This window comes from Arvicola amphibius, chromosome 4 (assembly GCF_903992535.2).
Source record: "Arvicola amphibius chromosome 4, mArvAmp1.2, whole genome shotgun sequence".
Classification (NCBI taxonomy): Eukaryota; Metazoa; Chordata; class Mammalia; order Rodentia; family Cricetidae; genus Arvicola; species Arvicola amphibius.
Window position 1 is genome coordinate 65,908,965 of NC_052050.1, and position 21,570 is coordinate 65,930,534.

Sequence of the window (21,570 nt, forward strand, 5' to 3'; positions counted from 1 at the left end):
GGATTTTAGGACTAGATATGACATTATAATTAAAAGGTGTACAGGGATGTCAGGATGACTTGGCAGGTAAAGAAGCTTGTCCCCAAACTTGACAACCTGAGTTTTCTTCTTGGGACCCGCATGAACCTGAGAGAACCAAGTCCTGCAAGTTGTCCTCTGACCTCTACATGGATGCTGTAGCACTTCTGCTCAAAGGTGAGCGCATGCACACACCTGTACACACAAAGTCATAACGGTGTGACTCAGGAAAAATGCTCAGTAAATGACAGCATCTATGACTGTGTGCAAGGAGACCACTGACCTCCATCTTGGCAGGGCCAGCCCTCTTCTGTCTTCTTCCCCCACCACTTCTCCCATTATCTTCTTTACATTTAATTTATTTAGTTGTCTGAGAGACTCAAGTAGCCCAGGCTGTCCTTTACCTGCTATGTGGCTAAGGATAGCCTCGAACTTCTGATCTTTTGAGCACTGGGATCACAAGTGTGCATCACTAAATCCAGTTTTATGTGGTGCCAGCCATCCAGCCAGGAATCCGTGCCTGCCAAACACTCTACAGATGGAGTCACAACCCCCAGCCCAGTTTTGCATGTTTTTGAGATGGAGTCTCGGCCTCGAAGTTGATGTGAAGCCAACAATGACTTTGAACTCCTGTACCTCTGGCTTCTTCTGCTTCAGCCTCACAGTGGGGGACACAGGCTCCGCTGGTTTCTCACTTGAGCTTGCTCTTCTCCAAAGTTCTGTCATTCCCATTCCGAAGGTTAGCCTGCCCAACCTGCTTCACCTCTCGTGTTTCCTCCACCTCAGGCCCCAGGCTTCCCCGAAAAACCATCAAAACCTTCTGTCTACTGGAAGGTCCCCAAGGGTGGGGCAGGGCTGCAGCACCCACCTGTTCTCTTGGCTCCAGCTGCAGCAAGCACTCAATCAATGCTCACTGGGTGAAACAGAAAGCCGGAGGGACACGTTTTCCAGTCAGACCTTTTAAGAGGCTTTTAAGTCTCTGAACTAGGGACAGATCCCGAGGATAATATTTTTTAGGAACTTTAAAAATTACATTTTATTTTTTATCAGAGTGGTTCTCAAGGATCAAACTCAGGTTTAGTAGCAAGCACCTTTGTTGAGCAAGCTCACTGGCCCCTGAGGATGAGCCTTAAAGAAGCTCAGAGAAGAACCTAACACCAAACAAGTTTGCTGTCCGCTCTGTGGCCACCAAGCAGAAAGCCATCTCTTGTTAAAGCCCGGCCACCTGTTTCCTAGGGACTCCCAGAGATGGCCGCTTTTCCACACAGACCTGGGCGGCAACTTCTGGTCTTCTTGGCTGACCCTCTTCGACCAGAGCGCACTGCGCAAGACCAAGGGAGCCACCTGCCCAGGACTGGATTCCCAGCCCCACGATCTGCAAGCTGTATGACCCTGGGCGAAGCACTGTCTCCTCCGGGCTTTTCTTCCCTACAAAGTAAGTGACTATGTCTGTGACCCGATAACGCGGAAAGGCGTGAAATCTGATCAGTCCGGGAAGGTCTCAACTTGGATCCTGAGAAGCCTCAATTTTCTGTTTCTCAACAACCCTTCAGTAAGTGGCAAGAATGTGGAAGAAAGTGTACGAAACAAGACTTTAGCTTGGCTTTAATTCTGATTTTCCAAGTCCCCTTCAGTCTGGAGGCGTCAGGTCTGGGACTGAACCGACCCAGGTAGGAGATGGCAGGTACTCCGGGTGAGCACCCTCCCCCGCACGCCCTTTCCCTGCAGCTGGTGACACCCAGACTCCAAAAGTGAAGCACCCGGGGTGGGGTGGGGCGGGGCGGGGCAGGCAGCGAGCGAACCCGATTGGTCCCTACGTGCCACGTGTCCCCTGCCACGGTGAGCCCAGTCTGCGCTGCGGCTGCTGCTAGGCTAACGGGCTTCGAGCTGCGTCGTCTGTCCGCCCTGACCTAAGGCCTCCCCCGCACGGTGAGTGTGCAGAGTCGCTGCAGGGCACGGAGTCCATGGCTGCAGGGACCGGGGACCGGCATCTTGCTTGCTGGGTTCCTGCTGGGGTACGGCCTCCCCGGAGTGTCGCGGTTGGGTGTGTCCCTGGAGGGAACCTGAGATGCAGGCGTGGGGTGACAGCGCCCCTGCGGGGGAGGGGAGATGGTGAAACCCCGGCCCCGCCGAGGGTGTGGTCCGAGGCTGGGGACGCCTGGTCGTTTTAATTTCACTGGTGGAAAAACTTGGGAAGACTGGAGACGCAGATCTAGGGACCCTCAGGGAAGGCTGTGAGTGCCCAACTTTGAGAGTTGGGGGAATCCTCTGCTGCGCGCCGTCCCAGAGACTCCATGATGCCCACCTAGGAAGGACCAGCTGTCCATCCCGAGGGTTCTGATGGTCTGGCCCACATTGCGCAGCTGCTCACCTGTCGGGGAGCCACAGAAGCGCTTAGCCGGATGCAGAGGCCCCACTCTTTCTTCTGCTTCTCCTAAGCCAACCCCGCGCCTTCCCAAAGCTCCAGGGCCTTAGATGCTTTCCAATGACCTCGAATCCTGACCCCCGCCAATTTGTAGTGTGAACTTGAGCCGGGCTTTTTCCCTCTCTGAGCCTCCCCCTCCCCTCTTTCTGGGTAAACAGTCACTGTGAAAGTGGGTTGCTCTGACGGCCAGCACAGGTGTGGGCGGTGAAAAGCTCCTTTAGGCCTCTGCTTCCTCCTTCCCTCCCTGTCCTTTTGTCTAAACTCTGGTGGGTCTTCCCAGACACTTCCAAATTTGGGCATATGGCTCCTGGGTCTCTAAGAGCTCTTGGTGTCCCCTGAGAATCTGTCCTCCTTTCCTCCTCATCTCCTGCCCAGATCACATCTGGAGCTGCTGTCCCTACCCCCAGACAAGATAGCTTGACTTCTAAGCCTTTCTTGCCCCATCTGCAACCATTTCGGCCCCGAGCTTCGCAGAAGACCCTGGGCAACTCTCCCTTATGTCCATGGGCTGCAGCTTGCCTGGGGCCCTTGGTTGGGTCTCTTTTCTCTCTGGACCCTTGTGGCCCATAGCAGTCTGCTGAAGTGGGTGCTACTTCCGGTGCCCCCCACCCCCACCGCCCAATTCAACTGCTCTCAGATTTGGGAGTTGGGTGTGGCTGGGCATGGAGGGAAGATAAGGCCTTCATCCCCTTGCAGCTGTGACTGTCGCTCACCATGTCCCTTTACTTCCTGTCCTTTTTGTTCATGAGCTTCCCTCTGCTGGGATACTGAACCAATTTGCTGTGTCTAGGCAGGGGAATGCAGCTGTTGATGGACAGAACATGGACTTGCCCTGAGAATGGAGATGCTGGGGTGGGGGTGGGGCTGGGGGTGGGGGACTGCAGCACTGGAGAGCTGCCAGAGACCATACAGACATCTGCACTGCAGCTCCCAGAGGAGTCCTGGACACCAGCCCTAGCCCTGCCCCATCTCTGCCCCTCCACACACCAGCTGGGCACCTCCCCACCTTGATTCCTTACTCCCTGGAGGAGGAGACCTGTACCCAAGCCCTCAGCTGGTAAGATGTGTTGGCTCTTTAAAGTACCATTCAGGCTCAGTGGTGGCCCCAGGGCATCCCTAGTCAACTTCTTCAAGAGACTTCCTGGGTGGGGTCAGATCTGAGGATGTGGTCTCCACAGATTCCCCATGGGGGGAGGGGGGTGAGGATTGTATCCTGGTTTGCTGCTTCTTGGCTTGGAATCAAGCCTCTTCTGTTTACATTCTGCATCTATTTGCATTCGGAATGCCCTCTCCTGGAGGACTGAGAAGCCCCCACTGAGGCTGGCCCTGCAGAGAAGCTTCCGGGTTCCACCATCTGTAAAAGGAGGACTGATACCCTTCATGTGGTATCGAGCCTGCACATATGCAAGTGCCTCTCAAACTGTAGAGTGCTTTGTGTAGAGAAGTCAGTGCTGCCATGGTAACCTCAGCCGGTTGTGGTACTCAGGAGGCTACCTGAGCCTCAGGTTCCACTTTCTCGCCTGCTGTCCCCATGATCCTTAAAGTCATCGTCACTGATGGAACCCTTCCAGCTGAGCAGACTCGGGGAACCCTGGCTTCGTTGGATGCTGGTATCAGACCATTACAGAGATAGAGATATCCTAGCCCTCAAATGTAAAGAAGTGGCTAGAAATGTGGCCCCCTACCTAGGGGATGCGATGGTTCCTTCCCCCAGGGTGGCATAAACTGTATGTCTCTGCAATCCCAGCACTTGGGAGGTGAAAGATGCAGGATCTGGAAGTTCAAAGTTCAAGATCACTCTGAGCTACCTAGTAAGTTGAGTACAGGAGGCCCCATCTCAAAAAAGAAAAAAAAGTGAAGAATAGTTGTAAGCCCTTGCACAACACTTTCTGTGCATGAACTTTCTGTGCAAGGTCCTCATGTGCACACTCATCTTGTCTTCATTCTTGCCAGGTGTGGTAGCCGATGCCTTTGTTTTAATTCCAGCAGAGGCAGTTGGATTTCTGAGTTTAAGGCCAGCGTAGTCAGCTACACACACACACACACACACAGAGAGAGAGAGAGAGAGAGAGAGAGAGGGAAGGAGGGAGAGGGAGGGAGGGAGGGATACCCTGTCTTTAAACAAACAAACAAACAAAAAGCTTCAATTGTCTTTATTCTTTACACCTTAACCACAATCTTTATGAGAGTTAGGTTTTAAATATTTTTATTTTCATGCATTTATTTATTTGAATATGTACATACATGCCAGGGTATGCATGTAGAAGTCAGGGGCCATCTTTCCGGAAGCTGATTATCTCCTTCCATGTTGTGGGTCCTGGGTGGAACTCGGGTCAAAAGGCTCCCCACATGCTGAGTCATCTGGCATCTGTTTTTACCCCCATTTTCCATATTGAGACAAGGTCTCTCTTTTTGTTTGCCACTAGCCCGTGAGCTATCGAGGGTTCTCTTGTCTCTGCCTTCTATCCTGCAGTAGGATGGTAGACTTGGGTTCTGGGGATTTGAACTCAGGTCCTTCCCACCACACAGCTTCTAAACAGCACCTTGGAGCTTTGACCTCAGGACTCCTGACTACTGTGAGACTTTATCATTCACGGAGTGACCTCACCCAGGATTCAAACCCACATCAGGCAGTTTCTGATCCTGGGGCAGCCAGGCGACGAATGCCTGGGGCCCTGCCCAACTGGGGATCAATGACTGTTGGTCAGGAGTTGGAAGACACTGCTCTCGAAGAAACTTGAGTGTCTGGATTGGGGGGAAGGGCGAGAGAGGGATGCTCAATCCTACTGTGTCAGCTGGGATTGGGAGCTGCTCCTTCTGGCTGGGGGAAGCCCATAAGAAAAAGAGAAATCGTTTTCTAGATTTATCTTTTCTTGGAGGTAGGAATAGAACCCAAGGACTTACACAGGCTGGATGAATAACCTACACTAAACTGCATAGCCAGCCTGAGAGGAGTTTTGAAAACCAAAACCTTCAAAGTACAGTAGACTTACCCCAGGAGGTACCAAACCTTTCTGGCACACAGAAAGTTCTCAGACTCTGTTATTAAAATGGTTGTTTTAGAGATAGGGTCTCATGAAGCTAATAGGTTTTCTGTACCCTGATAATAGGTTTCTCTGCTGATGCAGTAATGAAGGGGCGTGGTCGGTTGGCAATTGGAATTAACCAAATTAGCTTTATTATAAAATACTCAGCTTTAATAAAAGGAGGAAATGGGAGGAACTTACAGAGCCAGAGTTCCAGCGAAGTGCAGGAAATAAAGAGAGCGAAAACGAATGCACACGGATGTTTTAAAGGTATCTGGGGCCCCGGAGGGGGCACGCCCCTCAAACAAGGGGATTGGTTAGCTCCCCCATCACAGTAAGCCAGATCAAGCTGAATTAAAAAGTAAAAGACCAGGTTTATTCTGAGCAAAGCAACTCCTGGGTGACTCCTCCAGCCCCCAGAGATGAAGGCGGGAGAAGGGGCAAGAAAAGTCACATGGCCGATCTAAGGGAGGGAGCTTAAATACCCTGTGCGGAGGGTGAGGGGGTGGGTGTGGGTGATGATGACCACAAGCTGGGTTTGCACCCAATTATAACACCTTATGCAGGGATTGGATCGACACCCCTGCCGCCAAGAATGCAGAACTGGGCTTTTGGCAGTCTCGGTCTCTGTTGGAGATTCACCAAGAGAGCCAGGTTTGAAGAGAGAGAAATGGAGGCTTTCAAAGGAGCGAGCTGGAAGTCCCAGCCGAACAGTACCCCAGGCTGGCCTTGAAAATGCTTTATAACTGATGATGAATTTCTAATCCTCCAGCCTCCACCTCCCACATGCTAGGGTTGCTTGTGTGTACTATCATGCCTGATTTATTCGGTGCTAGGGATCAAACCCAGGGCCTTGTCCATGCTGGACAGGTACTCTGGCAGCTGAGCTACATCCCAACCTACAACATGTACTTTTTCTGTTATTTTAAAAGTGGATCGAAGGGTAGGGACGTGAGCAGTGAAATGGTTTAGCGGTAAAGGCTCTTGCCACTAAGCCTGATGACCTGAGTTCAAGCCCCAGGACCCACGTGGTAGAAGAAAAGAAACCAACTCCCAACTCTCACAAGCTGTTCCATCACACATATGTGCCCCCTCAGAAAAAGTCTATCTAACCAGTGCTCTTTTCTTTCCTTTCCTTTTCTTTTCTTTTTTTTTTTTTTTTATTTTGGTTTTTCGAGACAGGGTTTCCCTGTAGTTTCTAGAGCCTGCCCTGGAACTAGCTCTTGTAGACCAGGCTGGCCTCGAACTCAGAGATCCGCCTGCCTCTGCCTCCCGAGTGCTGGGATTAAAGGCGTGCGCCACCACCGCCCGGCTTCCTTTCCTTTCCTTTCCTTTCCTTTCCTTTCCTTTCCTTTCCTTTCCCTTTCTTTCTCTCTCTTTCTTTCTTCCTTCCTTCCTTCCTTCCTTCCTTCCTTCCTTCCTTCCTTCCTTCCTTCCTTTCTTTCTTTCTTTCTTTCTTTCTTTCTTTCTTTCTTTCTTTCTTTCTTGTTTGTTTGTTTTTCGAGACAGGGTTTCTCTCTGGCTTTGGAGCCTGTCCTGGAACTAGCTTTTGTAGACCAGGCTGACCTCGAACTCACAGAGATCCGCCTGCCTCTGCCTCCCGAGTGCTAGGATTAAAGGCGTGCACCATCACCGCCCGGCCAGTGCTCATTTCTTTTCCTCTGTAGTTATTGATGAGGAGACTTTAGTATTAGTCAGCCAGTGCGTGGGCATAGGAGCCTTGGCTGTCCCATTTTCTGTCCTAGGGTGACAGTGCCATAGACACAGGAGCCTTGGCTGCCCCAGTTTCTATCCTAGCCCCAGCTCCCACTAGTGACCCTAAGTTGCTAGTAGGTTTGTTGCTTTGTTTTGTTTTCTCATTAGTCCCCAGTTAATCAGTAATTTTCTCTATGGACTTGGACAAGTTACTCAACTTCTCAGGTCATTTCCCCTCTGGTCACAGCATGGGGAGCAAAGCAATTTAGTTCAATGTTTCCATTTTTTTTCTTCCCCTGTGACTTCTCAATGGTGTCCCTAAAGAAACCTCTCGTGGCTATAACTGGAGTTTTTATCACGTAAACCTGGACTTCTGCAGCCCTAGCTGGCAAGGCTTAGCCACCTGATCCCAATAAACCAGTTTGAGACCAGTCATAGTAAATATATATATATATATAGTAAATATATATATATATAGTAAATATATATATATATATATATATATGAAGTTTATTCAATATGACCAAGTTGGGAAGAAGAACAGCTGAGGGAGGCTGCAACACAAGCCCATTTTTAGGATACTGACTTGAGTCTTAGGTCTGAAGAGAGGAAGAACTGGGGCAGGAGCTGTGCACAGTCAACTAGTCCTGGTCTCCATGTGGTTTAGAGTTCAATGTCTCCATTCTGGTTCTTCTAGATGGTTCATAGATGCCATTATCTCTGTCCTTATCAATACCATTGCTTTAGGAGCTCATTCTGGTTCCTACTGACCGACCACTTCTGCCCCAGGGTAGAGTTTGCCCTCACGGAATGACTGTCCTCTTCACAGGGTGATCTGTTCGGTACAGTGTTATTCTTTGGGAATCTAAGGTGACTCCAGAGGAGAGGTTCGGGACAGTACTTAGCTCTGTACTTCTAGCCAAAGTAATGGAGAGACAGACAGACAGACAGACAGGCAGGCAGGCAGGCAGACAGACAGATAGACTTTAGATGAAGAGATGCCAGAAAATACCTTGGATTTGGTTTCCTTGTGAGCGGAGTGAGGGGTCAGTGCTTTTGAGGAAAAGCATCCTGGAAAGATTGGTTTCTTAGCCTCTCAGTGCAAGACAACCTTTAGGAACGGCCATTCCTGACCAGAGAGGCTCACAGCAGGCACAATAGCTGTGCTGTCGTGTCCCCCAGAAAGGGTCAAACCATGAGTCACATGCAATAAAATAAAAATGATCTTTTGCTCAAGGTTTTATTCTACTTACAATCAATGGACTAGTCCAAGAAGTTATTAGTAACCAGCTCAAAATGGAATCAATAGCCACCGTCATATTGAAAGGGCTATGCACTTAGAGGCAAAACTGGTTTTTCCACCCAAGGGGGAAGGAAGAGACAGTGGAATGTGCAAGTTATTAGAATACTGTGTATGAACATTAGTCACCCACAACTCACTGAGCTGTAAAGAGCCTGAAGACAGAAAAACTAGAATCAGATAACCCAGAAAAGTTTTCTTTGAAGAGAATTTTTTTTTCTTCCCCATGGTGCATTCAGGGTCAGTGACCTCCAGCTACACAGGAATGGCAAATCCTCAATGGTTGACCACAAGCCAGTCAAGGGAGGGTGGTGTGGAGCCTGTGGGGATTCCAAGGAGAGGAAACCTCCCTGGCTCCCCAGTTGAGATAACAACTGAGACCAGTCAGTTGGTTCTCAACTTTGCTGGCTGCTATGACCCTGAAACGTTAAGTTAATCTCTAAGGTTGGCCTTTGGTCATTTTGGGGGAAAAAAATCTTTAGAATGTGTTAATAAAGCTAGAACACTGGTTTAGGTACTAGAAGGTTGGGTAGAAAAATGATAGTAGCCGGCATTCCTGACTTAGGGAGAGGAGGGGACAGAAACCATGAAGGGTAGCCAAGGACCTTGAATTCTGGGCCTAGAGACCTGGCTTTGGAAGGCGCTGTAGGAAGGAGATTCTTACAACCCTCCTCTTCACACATACAGTTTGAAGTAGGGCTGGTCCAAAGTTTCGATCATTTAAAAAGATAATTTATTATTGGTGCACTGTGGATGTGCGTGGATGTGTGTGTGGAGAGAGAGAGGGGGGGGCAGAGGACAGCTTTGTGGAGTCTGTTTCACGGTTCTGGGAATCAAATTCAGGTCACCAGGCTTGCATGGCAAGCGCTTTTACCTGTGAAACTGTTTTACTGGCCAAGTTTGGTTTTGAGGCAGGGTTGCACTCTGAAACCCTGGCTACCCTGGAACTATGTAGACCAGATTGGCCTTTAACTTACCGAGATCCACCTGTCTCTGTGTCTGCAGTTCTGGGACTTAATATGTGTGCCGTCATCCTGGCTCTACTTGCCAGTTTATTTTCATCTTTGAAATGAACTGAAATTATACAGTTTAGGAGGGGAAAACCATAACGATGACCTCTGTATGGCATTAATATGCCAGGCACTCCAAAAGAGGCAAGGGAACCTGCCTGGAGGTGCACATCTGTAATTCCAGGACACAGGAGGTTGAGGGAGGGGGGTAACCTGTTCCAGACCAGCCTGGACTATATAATAAGGACCTTTCTCAAAACAACAAAATCAAAACATGGGGTGGGATGATGGAACCCTGCAGTCAGGTAAACAAAGGGATGAGGTTGGTCTTCTAGGGGGTAAGAAGTGGCCCAGGCCTATAATGCATATGAAGTCTCTCGGGTCAGGGTCACCTGTGGTCATTTCCATTTGGGCCAATTAGACCTCCATTGTCCTCCTATAGATAAGATCTCTCCTGTGCGGAACAATGCCTGCACTCGCTGTCTACTGATTGGGCAGAAGTGAACAGCTTCCTGCAAAAAAGCCCATGTTCTATTTGCAAAGGTCTGCAGTTCCTCTGAATGGCCAACTTGACATATGGCACGGAAATACATTTGGTTGACTGTGGGTGTGGCTCAGTTGGTAGAGTGCTTGCTAGCGCCCTGGAAGCCAGCCTGGGTTTATACAGTCTTCGGCACTGTATAAACTGGGTGCATTGATGCACGCATGCAATCCTAGCACTTGGGAGATGGAAGCTTGAGGGTCACCTTGTATATCATCTGAGGACACATAGTAAGTTCAAGGCTAGGCTGGCATACAAGAGACCCCGTATCGAGTTTAAAAAAAAAAAAAAAAGCAAAACTGCGCTAAAAAGAAACAGTCCGAGGCTAGAGAGATGGCTCAGTGGTTCAGAGCACTTGCGACTCTTCCAGAGGACCCAAGTTTGGTTCCCAGCACCCAGGTCCTTTGGCTCACAACTGTTATGGCTCCAGCCCCTTGGAAATCCAACCCCCTCTTCTGCTCTCCATACACTCATGTGTGGCATACGTTCATCCAGACAGACGTACACACCTAAGCGTAAATAAAAAGAAATATTTAAAAAGTTACTTGTGCAGGCCTGGAGAAGTGGCTCAGTGGTCAAGAGCACTTGTGGCTCTCACAGGGGACACAGCATCCACAGGGTGGCTCACAACCATCTCTAACTCCGGTCTCAGGGTTCCCACACCCTCTTCTGACCTCTGTAAGCACCAGATACACACGGGGTACACTTCCATACGTGCAGGCAAAAACAGTCATACACATAAATAAATTGTAAAAAAGCGTTTCGATTACTTTCAGGCGGGCTCTTTTGGTCTCCCTCAGAAAGGGTGGTTTTTGCACGCTGTCTTGCACTATCTTAAGAAAACCTTACAGAGTTCCCATTTCTAAGTAGGAAATTTCTAAACTGAGGCAGAGAAGCAACTCAAGTGGTTCAAAGTCCTGAACAAGGTGTTTGCAGTGTCAGGTTTTGAACTTGGGGATCTTGATTTCATGTTAAACTTAGCCCAATAAAAATGATCACTTATTGCTTTTTTTTCCTCTGTATGCCAAACTAAGCATTTTTCATCTGCTGTGTCACAGTTCACATTGGAATTCCAATGTCTTTGCAGATGTGCAAACTGAGATTCAGTTTAAACAACTTATTACGTAAGTCAGAGCTCAGGAGACACAGTGACTGACCCCTGTCCATTCTCTAGGTTGGGCAATAGGACCCTGTTCCTGCCCCCACCCCCACCAAAGACCAGGGCAGAGGAGATAGCCACCCAGGAAGAAGCTATCCAGGTCACTGTCCAGAGGGAGGGGTTTTCAGGAATGATCCAGTTGCTTGGGTGGTCAGATGAAAGAGACTTAGGGCTCTGAGGAGAGAGAAGCCAGTTTTAACCAGTCTTGAGCATCTTTTTCTGGTAAGTTGGTAAAACTTACAGATTGAGGGAGGGCTGAGGAGTCCTGGGATCTGGGGAGAACCTTCCTTCCCAGTGTTCTGTCGTGGAAAGGGCTCACTGAAATATAGAGAAGTCGTTTGTATTGACAATGGGGTTTCCCAAAGAGGAGAGCTGTGCATTGATCTCATCTCATTAAGTCCCAGAGAGGGAACTCAGCAGGAATCACATACCCTGGGCCTGTCTCCAGCTGTGTGACATGGAACTATAGGTAGAGCTGCTAGCTGAGTCCTGGCCATCTTGAAAAAGGCTTGGAGGTCAGATGGTTCAGGCCTCAGCTAGGATCCTGGGCCAATGGGTGCTTAGCCAGTCTGAAGCGTGTGGGGTAGATTGTCATGGGAGGGGCCCCAGTGCTCAGACAGCCACCTCCGTGCTTCAGCCTTTAGCTTCCTTGTTGGAATGAACCAGACTGATCCTCTGAACTGCAATCTAAACGTTAAATTATCAAGGAAACTCACTTTCCACATACACAGGAGGCAGGCCCCCAATGGGCCCACAGAAACTGCCCTTGGAGTTTCCCCCAAAGGCATGGTGGCCTCTCCTTGGAGTTGGCTCTCTGTGGAAAGGGGCTGTCGTCCAGATGGGCCTGGGCGCCAGCCAGCTGCTGAAGTTTCCAGCAACCACGCCAAAAGAAAGTGCCTTGGCCTTCAAGTGACAAGTCCCAGCCCTCCCACCCTACTGTCAGCTCACTTCCTGGGCCTCTTTCACTCCCCCGGGTCTCTGGCAGTTTGGGGGTTGGTTCCTTCACCGGTTGCCCCTTGAGTCTCCAGGCTTGGGGAAACCCCAGAGCTTGTTCTGGGCCCAGTCCTGGAAGTCACCCCTTCACATGTGAGGTTTTCATTTTCTGGTGAGAGCTGCCCTTTTATAGCAAGGGGCCCCCTGTTGCCCGGGCAACAGCAGGGTTTCCTGTAGCTGAGCTTCAATCGCAGGCAGATCTCCGTCTGTGCCCCCCAAATGCCAGCATTACCAGATCACTGCTCCTTGCTGACTGCCCGACTCCAGCAGAGGCAACATGGGGGCAAACTGATAAAGCTCCTGTACCTAACGCCCCACCAGTGCAATAAACCACCACCCCTCATGTGTCTGCTCTATGCTGGAAGTGATTCAGGTCCCATCCCCCAGCAGTTTGTGCTTAGCTTAACCGTGAACTCAGAAATGAGCGCTAAGCCCCAGTCACAGACCTAACCAGTGTCAAGGGAGCCGTCTCCTAAGTTAGGAGATGTGTAGGGCTGGAGAGTGCTGAGTTGCAGGTCTCTATGGCTCCACACTCCTTTCTAGTTCATTCCTTGCAAGTAAGTTATTTTTGCTCTTACAAAGCAGTTTGGAGCTGTTTTAAGGCGGTCCGCATACGCCTGCCGCTCCAAGTGGCGGTCAGTGGCCCTCCGTGGTTCCCGATTGCTTAACTTGCATCTCCTGCCCTTCTGCTGAGTGCTCGTGAGATCAGTTCAGCTCTGCACCCGCTTCGCTTCCCCTTTTCATTTATTTATAAATTTATTTATTTATACACCTGTGTCCCGACTTCGTTGTAGCGCTTGTCCCTGACCCCTCCAACCCATAGTCCTTCCCCGGTTTCAGTAAGCTATTTCACCCTGTTTGTTCAAGTTTCCCACTGTGGTGATGGCCGTGTTCCACCAGAGTAGAGCCAAGTCTTCACAGTGACCTCAGGTCACCCTATCACCATCCTTCTGTCTGCTGCCACCTCAGTCACCTCAGTCACATTGACCTCTGTGTTGCCTCCTACCCAGGCATCTGTGTGAGACCTCTGGCTGGCCACCCAGGGGTACATCCCATCACCTTTGGTCACCAGGTGCTTCTGGGACTTTGAAAATGGGATCGTCCAGTCTTGAGTATGTCCCGCTGTGTTTTTGGGGTTCAGGGCATGGTTGGCTGGGGTAGATGATGGGCGAATGCGACATGCCCAAGCTGAGATGATGTCCTCAGAGAGGCACCCTGGAACTCCTGCTTCTTCCCATTTGTATGCGAGAAGGCCTGGCTGGGAAGTCATTCTCAGTGGCTTGGAACAAGGGCACACAAAGTGCATGTAGCACACAGGGGCTCTGGATTCGGAGTTCTAAATGACTTTGGACCAAATATGGTACCCAGCCTTGGTCTTCTTTCTCTTACAAAGAGCACCTGCTGCCTGTAAGGATTGTTAAAAGGATTAGGGGAGATACCAGGCACACAGCAGGGCCGGGGTCAGTGCTAGGTCAGTGCTCATACTCAGCCCCCCTTCTCCAGGTTCCTTTCCCACCCTGCTAAGACTGGCTGTACAGTATCTAATCCAGCCACTCTCCCCTGAAAAACAAAGTTCCTGGCTCCACCAGGTCTCTGGGTATGAGAACAAGAAGGAAAATGAAGTGGGAAAAAAACAAAAACAAAACAGAGAGATACAGAGTCCTGGAGTGGTCTCTCAAATTTTCTTTGTCTTTCCACAGTGGTTTCTGCTACAGAACCTGAGACCATGGCCAAAACAGCACAGGTAAGGGTCTCTCCTCCTCAATGTTCTACCCTTCGGTCTGGGAACCCTAGCATCAGTAGGCCAGAGTCCCAGGTACCCTCAGCTAAGCTAGGTAGGTACCTTCAGTTAACCCTTGGGGTCCTCAGCTAAGCCCTGGTACCTTCAGGTAAGCCCGGGTACTTTCATCCCTAAAGGACTAGAAGTGGCTCTAAATTCACAGCTCTTCCTATGCAAACTACCAGAGATGATGCACAGTATCCCAGGTACAAAAGGATGCGAATTGACTCAAGTACTGGGAAGTGCAGGGCTTTGGGACTGGTTGGATCCAACTCTTAGACAACAGAGTGAGAATTCTGCTTTGGTGGGCAGCTCTTTCTAGATTGCTTCATTCCTGAGAGGTTCTTTCTTGCCTGCCATGGGCATCGTGCACCTCTAGGCTTCTGTTATCCAGTCTTCAGAGACCCGGATACAATAGTGCAACTTATTTTCAGTGGTTCTGGGTTTTATCCTCATTGGCCGGGCCTGGGTAACATGTTTTTCAGAGTGGGAAGTTGAAGTGACCCCACCAGAACTATGGGACCCCAGGAAGGGAGATGGGCAACTAGACAGGCACTAGATCGCAATGAGGGGTGCTTATGCCCCGAAGAGATGGGTTCCATGTTATACCCATTGGGGTTATGTTTTCCTGGCTGGGAAGATCATGACCTCGGTCTTTCATGCTGTCTGGCCACTTTGTTGGGTGATAGAATTTGAGACCAAATGAAACATTCTCTCCTATGTGACTAAGTGAGGCATAAGGGCTTCCTCTGTGTCATTCAGGGCTTACCTGAGAAGGGGTCCCACTTGGCTACCCTTACAGTGCAAACCTGGCACTGGAAGGGGAGGATGAGCTGAGGGACCCCCAGCAGACCCCCTTTGTTGCTTACTCCATCTCTATAACTTCCAGTCACAGAGCAAGCCTCTTACCCACTGACCGAACTGAGAGCTAATTTCACATCATCCCTCCTTGTGACATGACACACAATGCACCAAGGATAGCTGCAGCTTGCAGAGTCGTGTTTATATGATGCAAGACAGACTCTAAATAGCTCTTGCACAGCTTCCCTCCACGCCCCTGAGGAGCAGCATGCTTTGTCCCATAGCCTCTCTGATCAGGCCGTCTGGAAAAATATTCCTTGTTGTGCACAAAGCTCCAGGACGGGAGCTGCCACTGCTTCCTTCTTCCTGTGTGTGTGTATGGGCAGAAGATGGGAGGCACTTGCCTTGCAGGGTTCTGAATGACTCAAACAAGTCAAGCTGGAAGATCATTCAGGCCAAGACTTGGGGTTCAGAGGTTTGGGCCAGGACCAATAGACAAAGCAAGTTTCAGGGGGGTTGGGTGTGAATGCAAGTCAGATGTCCATGCACTAGCTTTGGTGGGATGTGAAAAAGGTCTGAGGCCAGCAGGAGGGCACCCGCTTTGGGTTGAGAGGCTTTGGAAAACAAGAGGGGTCTGGGGCAGACTGGCTGGATCAGAAGGCCAGAACAGAAAGAATCCAGTGTAGTCAGGGCAAAGGGTAATTCTGGGTGCCTGGCGGGCAGAAACCTCAAGAGGGAGAAGGTTGCCGAAGACGGGGCAGTGTGAAGAAGGAAGTTTGTCTATTGCCTGCTCTTAGCACCGTCTGCAGTGTGCCTCCCACACACACGCACGTGTGCAAACCCACACACCCTCACAGACACACAGCACATTGTTCACACTCCTTGGGTCCATTCACCTCAGCCCCTTCCATCATGATGATGGGTCCTTTCTGTCACCTTCCAAAGAACTGAACTTGGGAGGAAGGCAGAATATGATTCCCATGGAAGGCCCCAGGAGACGTGGCTCTGTGGCCTGTTTAGTAGTGAGATTTGGTATTGAAATGCAGTAACAAATACAAAAACACTTTGCAGACAGGGAGAGAGGGGTGGGTGTCCTGGGATCCCAGCAGCTGCAGGATGAGGTGGGTACCAGAGCTGGCTATGGTTGCTCTCTGCTAGAGTTCCCGTATAGGCAATCATCCGTCTAGATAATGTGTATCTGCTTTCTAGGAGGCCCAGGACACCTGCAGTAGCTGGGGTGGGGCCTCACAGGCTGGAGCCCCAGGGCCCAGGCTGCTCACCACCTGGCAGCGGGGTCTGCTAAATATTTCAGGGTGGAAAGCTTTCTCCCCTGCTCCCTCCGTCCTGAGTATCTGCTTCCAGAATCCTATCTGCATGGGGTGGGACAGGCTGGTTACAGGTAGCCTGGGTAGCTGCACAGGTGGCATTTAGGAATATAAACTTCCATAACGGGGTGAGCCATGGCCTGTGGGAGCTAGGCCTAGATGGTTTGAGGGAATGTTTCTATAGCTTTATGTTAGCAGCTAGAGCTAAGTCCCATTTTGCTTGCAGTGCTCATGACTGTGTGATATCTTAGATTGTGGAGCTAGCAGGCAGGCAATGAAAAGACTTCTCCATCCTTGTGCAGAGCTGCATGGGGGACTGAACTAGATCCCCACTTAGTTTCTCTCCGTGAACACTTTGGCCAAGCCTGTGTGGGCCATTAGCCATCCTTCCCTGGTGTCACCTTGATTGTTTTATCTTCAGCCCAAACAGCGCAAGAACCCACCCACACCATCCACAGAGGGAGAAGGGCAGAGATGAAGTAGCCACAATAGGGGGGGCAGCATGCCCCACAGCCTGGCAGGTGCCTCTTGTCTCCTCCATGCCCTGTAGTGACATATCATTTTTATTTTAATAAATAAAGCATGCCTGAAGATCAGAGAGTAAAACAGCCCCACTGGTCAGCCATACAGACCAGGCAGTGGTAACAAATACACTTAATCCTAGTAGCCACACTAGTTGCCATAGAAACCAGACAGTGCATGCCTGTAATCCCAGTGGTGCGCACCTTTAATCCCAGAACTAAAAAGGATTATAAAACAGGAGGAGACATCTCTAAGTCTCAGTCTCGTTCTGAGATTCCTGGAAACAGGATCGCCATTTTCAGACTGAGGATAAGGTAAGAGCCAGTGGCTAGCTATTTTGCTTTTCTGACCTTCAGGTTGAACCCCAGTTTCTCTCTCTAAATTTTTATTAATTGTGCTTCACAGCCCCTCTAGGCAACTTCTAATCTTATGGTCATTGACCTTGGGCATCTGACTGTGAGCTTTCGAGAACCATCTCAGAATCTATCTTGGCACTTGTTGCCTCTAACATGAGCCTTGTAATGATTAATCTCAGTTGTCAGCTTAATGAGATCTAGATGCACCTAGGAAATGGTCTTTGGAAGGATTCTCTTCCTCGTCCACCCCCCCACACACTTTATATAGCTCTGGCTGGCCTGGAAACTCACTGTTTAGACCAGTCTGCCTGCCTCTGCCTCCTGAGGCCTGGGATTAAGGGGGTATGCAACCATGCCCAGCTCTGGAGGATTACCTTAATTAGGTTAATTAAGGTAGGAAGACTTACCCACTATGGGTAACACCATTCCCTAGGCTGGGATCCTAGACAGTATGAAGAGGAGAAAGTGAGCTAAGCACAAACCTTTATTATTCTCTGCTTCTTGACAATAGAAGGAGTATAACCCCAACTTCTCCACCATGATGCACTGTGCTCTTGAACCATAAGCCAAAATAAGCCCCCTCTCCCTTAAGTTGTTTTTGTTCAAGGTATTTTATCTCAGAGATCGAAAAGAATTTAAGGCATCCCTACTATTGACCTTGAGAAATACATCAGTTTGAAACTGCTGCTGTTTGACAGTTTTTAACCTACACAGAAGATGGGTTAGTTACATGGTTAAACTTCCTGGAGAAAAATGCAAAATCTTGGAGACAGTATCATGAGGGGCATCTCTGTTTAATGGGCAGAGACAGCAATGCCAGGTGCAAGAACCAGGCCCTGACTTAGGGGGCATGCCTAGGGTAGCCAACAGGACTGCAAGCTCTCGGTAACATTGCAACCTCATTTTCTTCTTCATTCTCATTGTACCCCACGTGAGTTGAAAGACTCTGGGCATCGGCTCCTAAGCACTGTATCCTGGGGTTCCTTTCTGCAATGTTCTCACTGTCTCCCAGCCCTCTGCCATATCTCCTCTGTGTGGTAATTTCCACAGCCTCTCTCCCGAGGGTAGAGGACCACCATTACTCATCCTGTAGAACTCACAGGGACTCAGACATAATCTCCAGGAAGTCAGCTCTAATCTGCTCAGCATGTATTCTCAGTCATTCACCTCTACTTCTGAAGCAAATACCAAGGTGTGCCTAGATATCCTAGGTCCTATGCTGGGGGCTGGAAATACATCAGTAAGCAAGACAAATGCAGGCCCAGCCTTCACAAGGTTTCTTCTCCAGCCCCTGTGATGTACTTAGCTGATTGGATTGTGGGTGCACTTACCATGTAGTTCCCTAACCGACTGTGAGTTCTTACAGGTCCCTGGGATAAGCACCTAGTAGATTCTCAGTGAGAAATGGATGGATGGATGGATGGGTGGATGGATGGATGGATGGATGGATGGATGGATGGGTTGCTTGGTAGGTAGATGGAATGGCAGATAGACAGATTGATAGATACATGAACAGACAAACAGATAAATGGATGGGAGGATAGACTGAGCATAAATGAGCAATGCATGGATTGGTAGGTAGATAGGCAGCTGAATAACAGATGGATGAGTGGGTGGCTCTAGTTTCCCTGGAAACAAGAATCTCCATGTGAGAAGCCTTTGGGGTCTAGGCGTGGTGGAGCACTGATGCCTGTTTATAGCTTGAATGTGGGTCACCCTGACACAGAGAGGAAACAGGTCTCCAAAAGCTGCCATCCCATCAGGGGAGTCAGTGCAGGACAATCGTTCCATGTTAAGTCTTCAAGAAGAGATAGGTGGGTATCATTAACTGAGGAAGAAACTCCTTCCCTTATGAACTGCCACACCATTCTGGCATCTGGCAGGAAGGGAGAAAGCTTGGTTTGTTAGAAACAGCCATCTTGACCTTCTCAGTCAGACCTCTGACATGCTGGCTGGTCACATGTCACTTGTCCTCTCTATTTTGGGGCTTTGAAATTTTAAGATCCATTACCTTTTTTTCTCCAAGTGAGCCTGAGAATTGGTGGCAAGGAGGTTGGAGCTAGAGAGATGAAGGACATGTGGACTCAGGGAGGTGGAAAGAAAAACATCATGAGTCATGGCAGCAGCTGGCTGCCCCAGATAGACCCCAGAGGACCTGACTCCCAGAAAGCTATTTCAAAGCTGGACACTCTGTTGCTGGTCCCAGCATCTCCAATGCTGAGCATTGGTGCTAGGAATCCATGCTAAGAAGTCAAGCTGCTCTCCCACTACCTGCCTCCCTCTTCAGCATTCTTCCCCGCAGAGGAGAACATCTTCAGCCATCATTCAACTCAGTTACATTTAGCAAGCCCTCTCTGGTCTCCATTGCTAAGCCTCTGCTGGCTGTGGGGATCCACTCTGTCCTGTGCGGTCATGTCCTGTGTATGACAGCTCCTGTCCTTGTGGAGTCAAGAATCTAAGGGCCAGATGTGGTGTCACTCACCTGTAATCCCAGCACTCAGGTGACAGAGGCAGGTGCGTCAAGAGTTCAAGGCGAGCCTTGGCTACTTAATGAGTTCAAGACCAGCCTTGGCTACATGAGACCTTATGTCAAGCAAACAAACAAAACTCCCAAAAGGATCAAGAGGAAGGAAGGTTAGACTAAAAGTCTTTAAGGCCCTTTGCAAAGCAGACATTCTGGTTCCCTCTACCCCCTTTTTCTCCACCCTAGAAGCTAATGGTAATTATTTTCTGACATTGCTAGACCGGGATATACAGAGAGAAACACCAGATGGTTAGAAGGTAAAATTCCAGCTGTACACTGTCTTTTTTCTGACAGCAGGGCCTTGAGGGTCTCTTCTGGTCAGTCTCTGAGCCATGCACAGACCAGGCCTGACACTGGATCTCACTCAGGTCCCTGGATCAGGCTATCCAGGGTGGTACTGTGTAAATGCAAATGTAACAGGCAGGCCTCAGAAAGGCTGAAGAGGGCGGAGGGAATCTAGGCAGGAGGTGGGGCCAGCATGTGCCATCCTTTCCCTTGTCTCTTGCTTTGTCCAGGCCTGAGATCAGATTGCAGGGGATTCCCGAATAGGGAATGGCGGGAAGAAGGTTGTGTCCCTTTGAGTACTTTAAATAGTTGCCCTGCACCCACACATGCATACCTCTGAAGAGTCAGCTTCGGTGACCGATGGCAGAGGGCAGACAGATGTCTGGCTGGACTCTGTGGGAGGAGCCACCAGGGGACACAGGACCATGGGAGGACTCCGGCTTTGCCTGTCCATGTCTCACTCCTTAAGACACAGTCTGTGGGCTCCTCAGCCTCCCGCTGCTCCTCCTTCTACAGAACCTTTTATAATCTCTTTCTGGAGCTGGTGTTGGGCTTAGCTGTTTCCTCTGTACCGTGCCTCTCTCTTTAGGTGTTTACACAACCATTTGTGGTTCATCTCTGTCACTGGGCGAGGGGCTCAACAAAATTAGATCTTCGGTTTTTCTGAATCTTCAGCCCTTGACCCAGGGCCTGGCACAGACTGTGTGCTGTGTGCCTGCCCAGCAACAGCCCCGTGTGTACTGGATTTACCAAGTGGTTCTCCCAGACCCCATGCTTCTCCATACTGTAAAGCTGACCCACATCTGACTCCTCCGTAAAGCAGCCCATTGTGCATTCAGCTTTGATCTGATGTCTGAGGTCCGTTGGCTCTCTGCCTTCCTCTTCTGGCCTGCAAGGACCCTGCCAGCTTATCCTTAGATGCCAGTTCACAGCTCAGCTTACTGGGCCCCCAGGATCAGTGCTCATCTTGGCACTGAATCTGAGAGTAGCTCTGGGTCCCCTGAGTACTTGGCAGCTGTTAGGTTTGTGCAGCTGAGGGGAATAAGGAAGAGGACCGGGGTCTGTGGGACTCCTTCTCAGGGTTTCTTTGTAGATGCCACCTTAAACATGGCCACAGTGGCTAATATAATTGTGTTCATGGAGATAAGAGGCTTTGTAAACTGTAAAATGCCTTGAAAAATGGTTAGGAGTACTGGGAAGGTGGCTCAGACCTCTTCAAACTACTTGCTATGTAAAACATGAGGACCTGCATTCAAGCCTGAGAACCCAGACCTGCCGCTCCCCGCAAAAAAAAAAAAAAAAAAAAAAAGCAATGGTGGTTTGTCCTTGTAAGAGCAGTGTTGGGCAGGCAGAAACAAGTGAGTCCCTGGGGCCCAGTGGCCAGGCCACCTATGATATGTGAGCCCCAGGCCCCTGAGAGACCCTCTCTCAAAAGATAACGGTAAGCCAGGCATGGTAGGTAGTTCATGCCTTCAATCCTAACAGAGGCAGGTGGATCTCTGGGAGTTTGAGATAAACTTAGTCTACATAGTAAGCTCCAGGAAAGCTGGGGCTCTGTAGAAAGAGCCTTGAAAAACAAAGAATCCAAAACAAGATGCATGGCCTGGCAAGATGTCTCAGTGGGTAAAGAGGCTTGCCACACAAGCCTGCCATCCTAAAGGTGGAGAGAGAGAGAGAGAGAGAGAGAGAGAGAGAGAGAGAGAGAGAGAGAGAGAGAGAGAGAGAGAGCAAGCATCCACCTAAGGCGGAAAGAGAGAACTGGCTCCACAAAGCTGTCCTTTGCATGTGCATCATGGCCGACACATACCCA

At 49.7% G+C, this 21,570-nt stretch overlaps 1 protein-coding gene across 5 annotated transcripts in view; it reads left to right on the forward strand.

Moving 5' to 3' along the window:
- Positions 1-1,374: 1,374 nt before the first annotated feature.
- The window catches only part of Anxa6 (annexin A6), a 53,728-nt gene continuing 33,532 nt past the window's right edge, over positions 1,375-21,570 (forward strand). The window contains exons 1-2 of one of the 5 annotated variants that reach the window (XM_038329077.2): positions 1,375-1,453; positions 13,868-13,911. In XM_038329077.2, the coding sequence (XP_038185005.1) occupies positions 1,405-1,453; positions 13,868-13,911 (93 nt within the window). In that variant the 5' untranslated portion in view covers positions 1,375-1,404. Of the gene's footprint in view, positions 1,454-1,551; positions 1,571-1,833; positions 1,948-11,255; positions 11,397-13,867; positions 13,912-21,570 lie in introns of those variants that run through there. The other 4 variants (XM_038329076.2, XM_038329078.2, XM_038329079.2 and 1 more) reach the window with 4 other exon arrangements.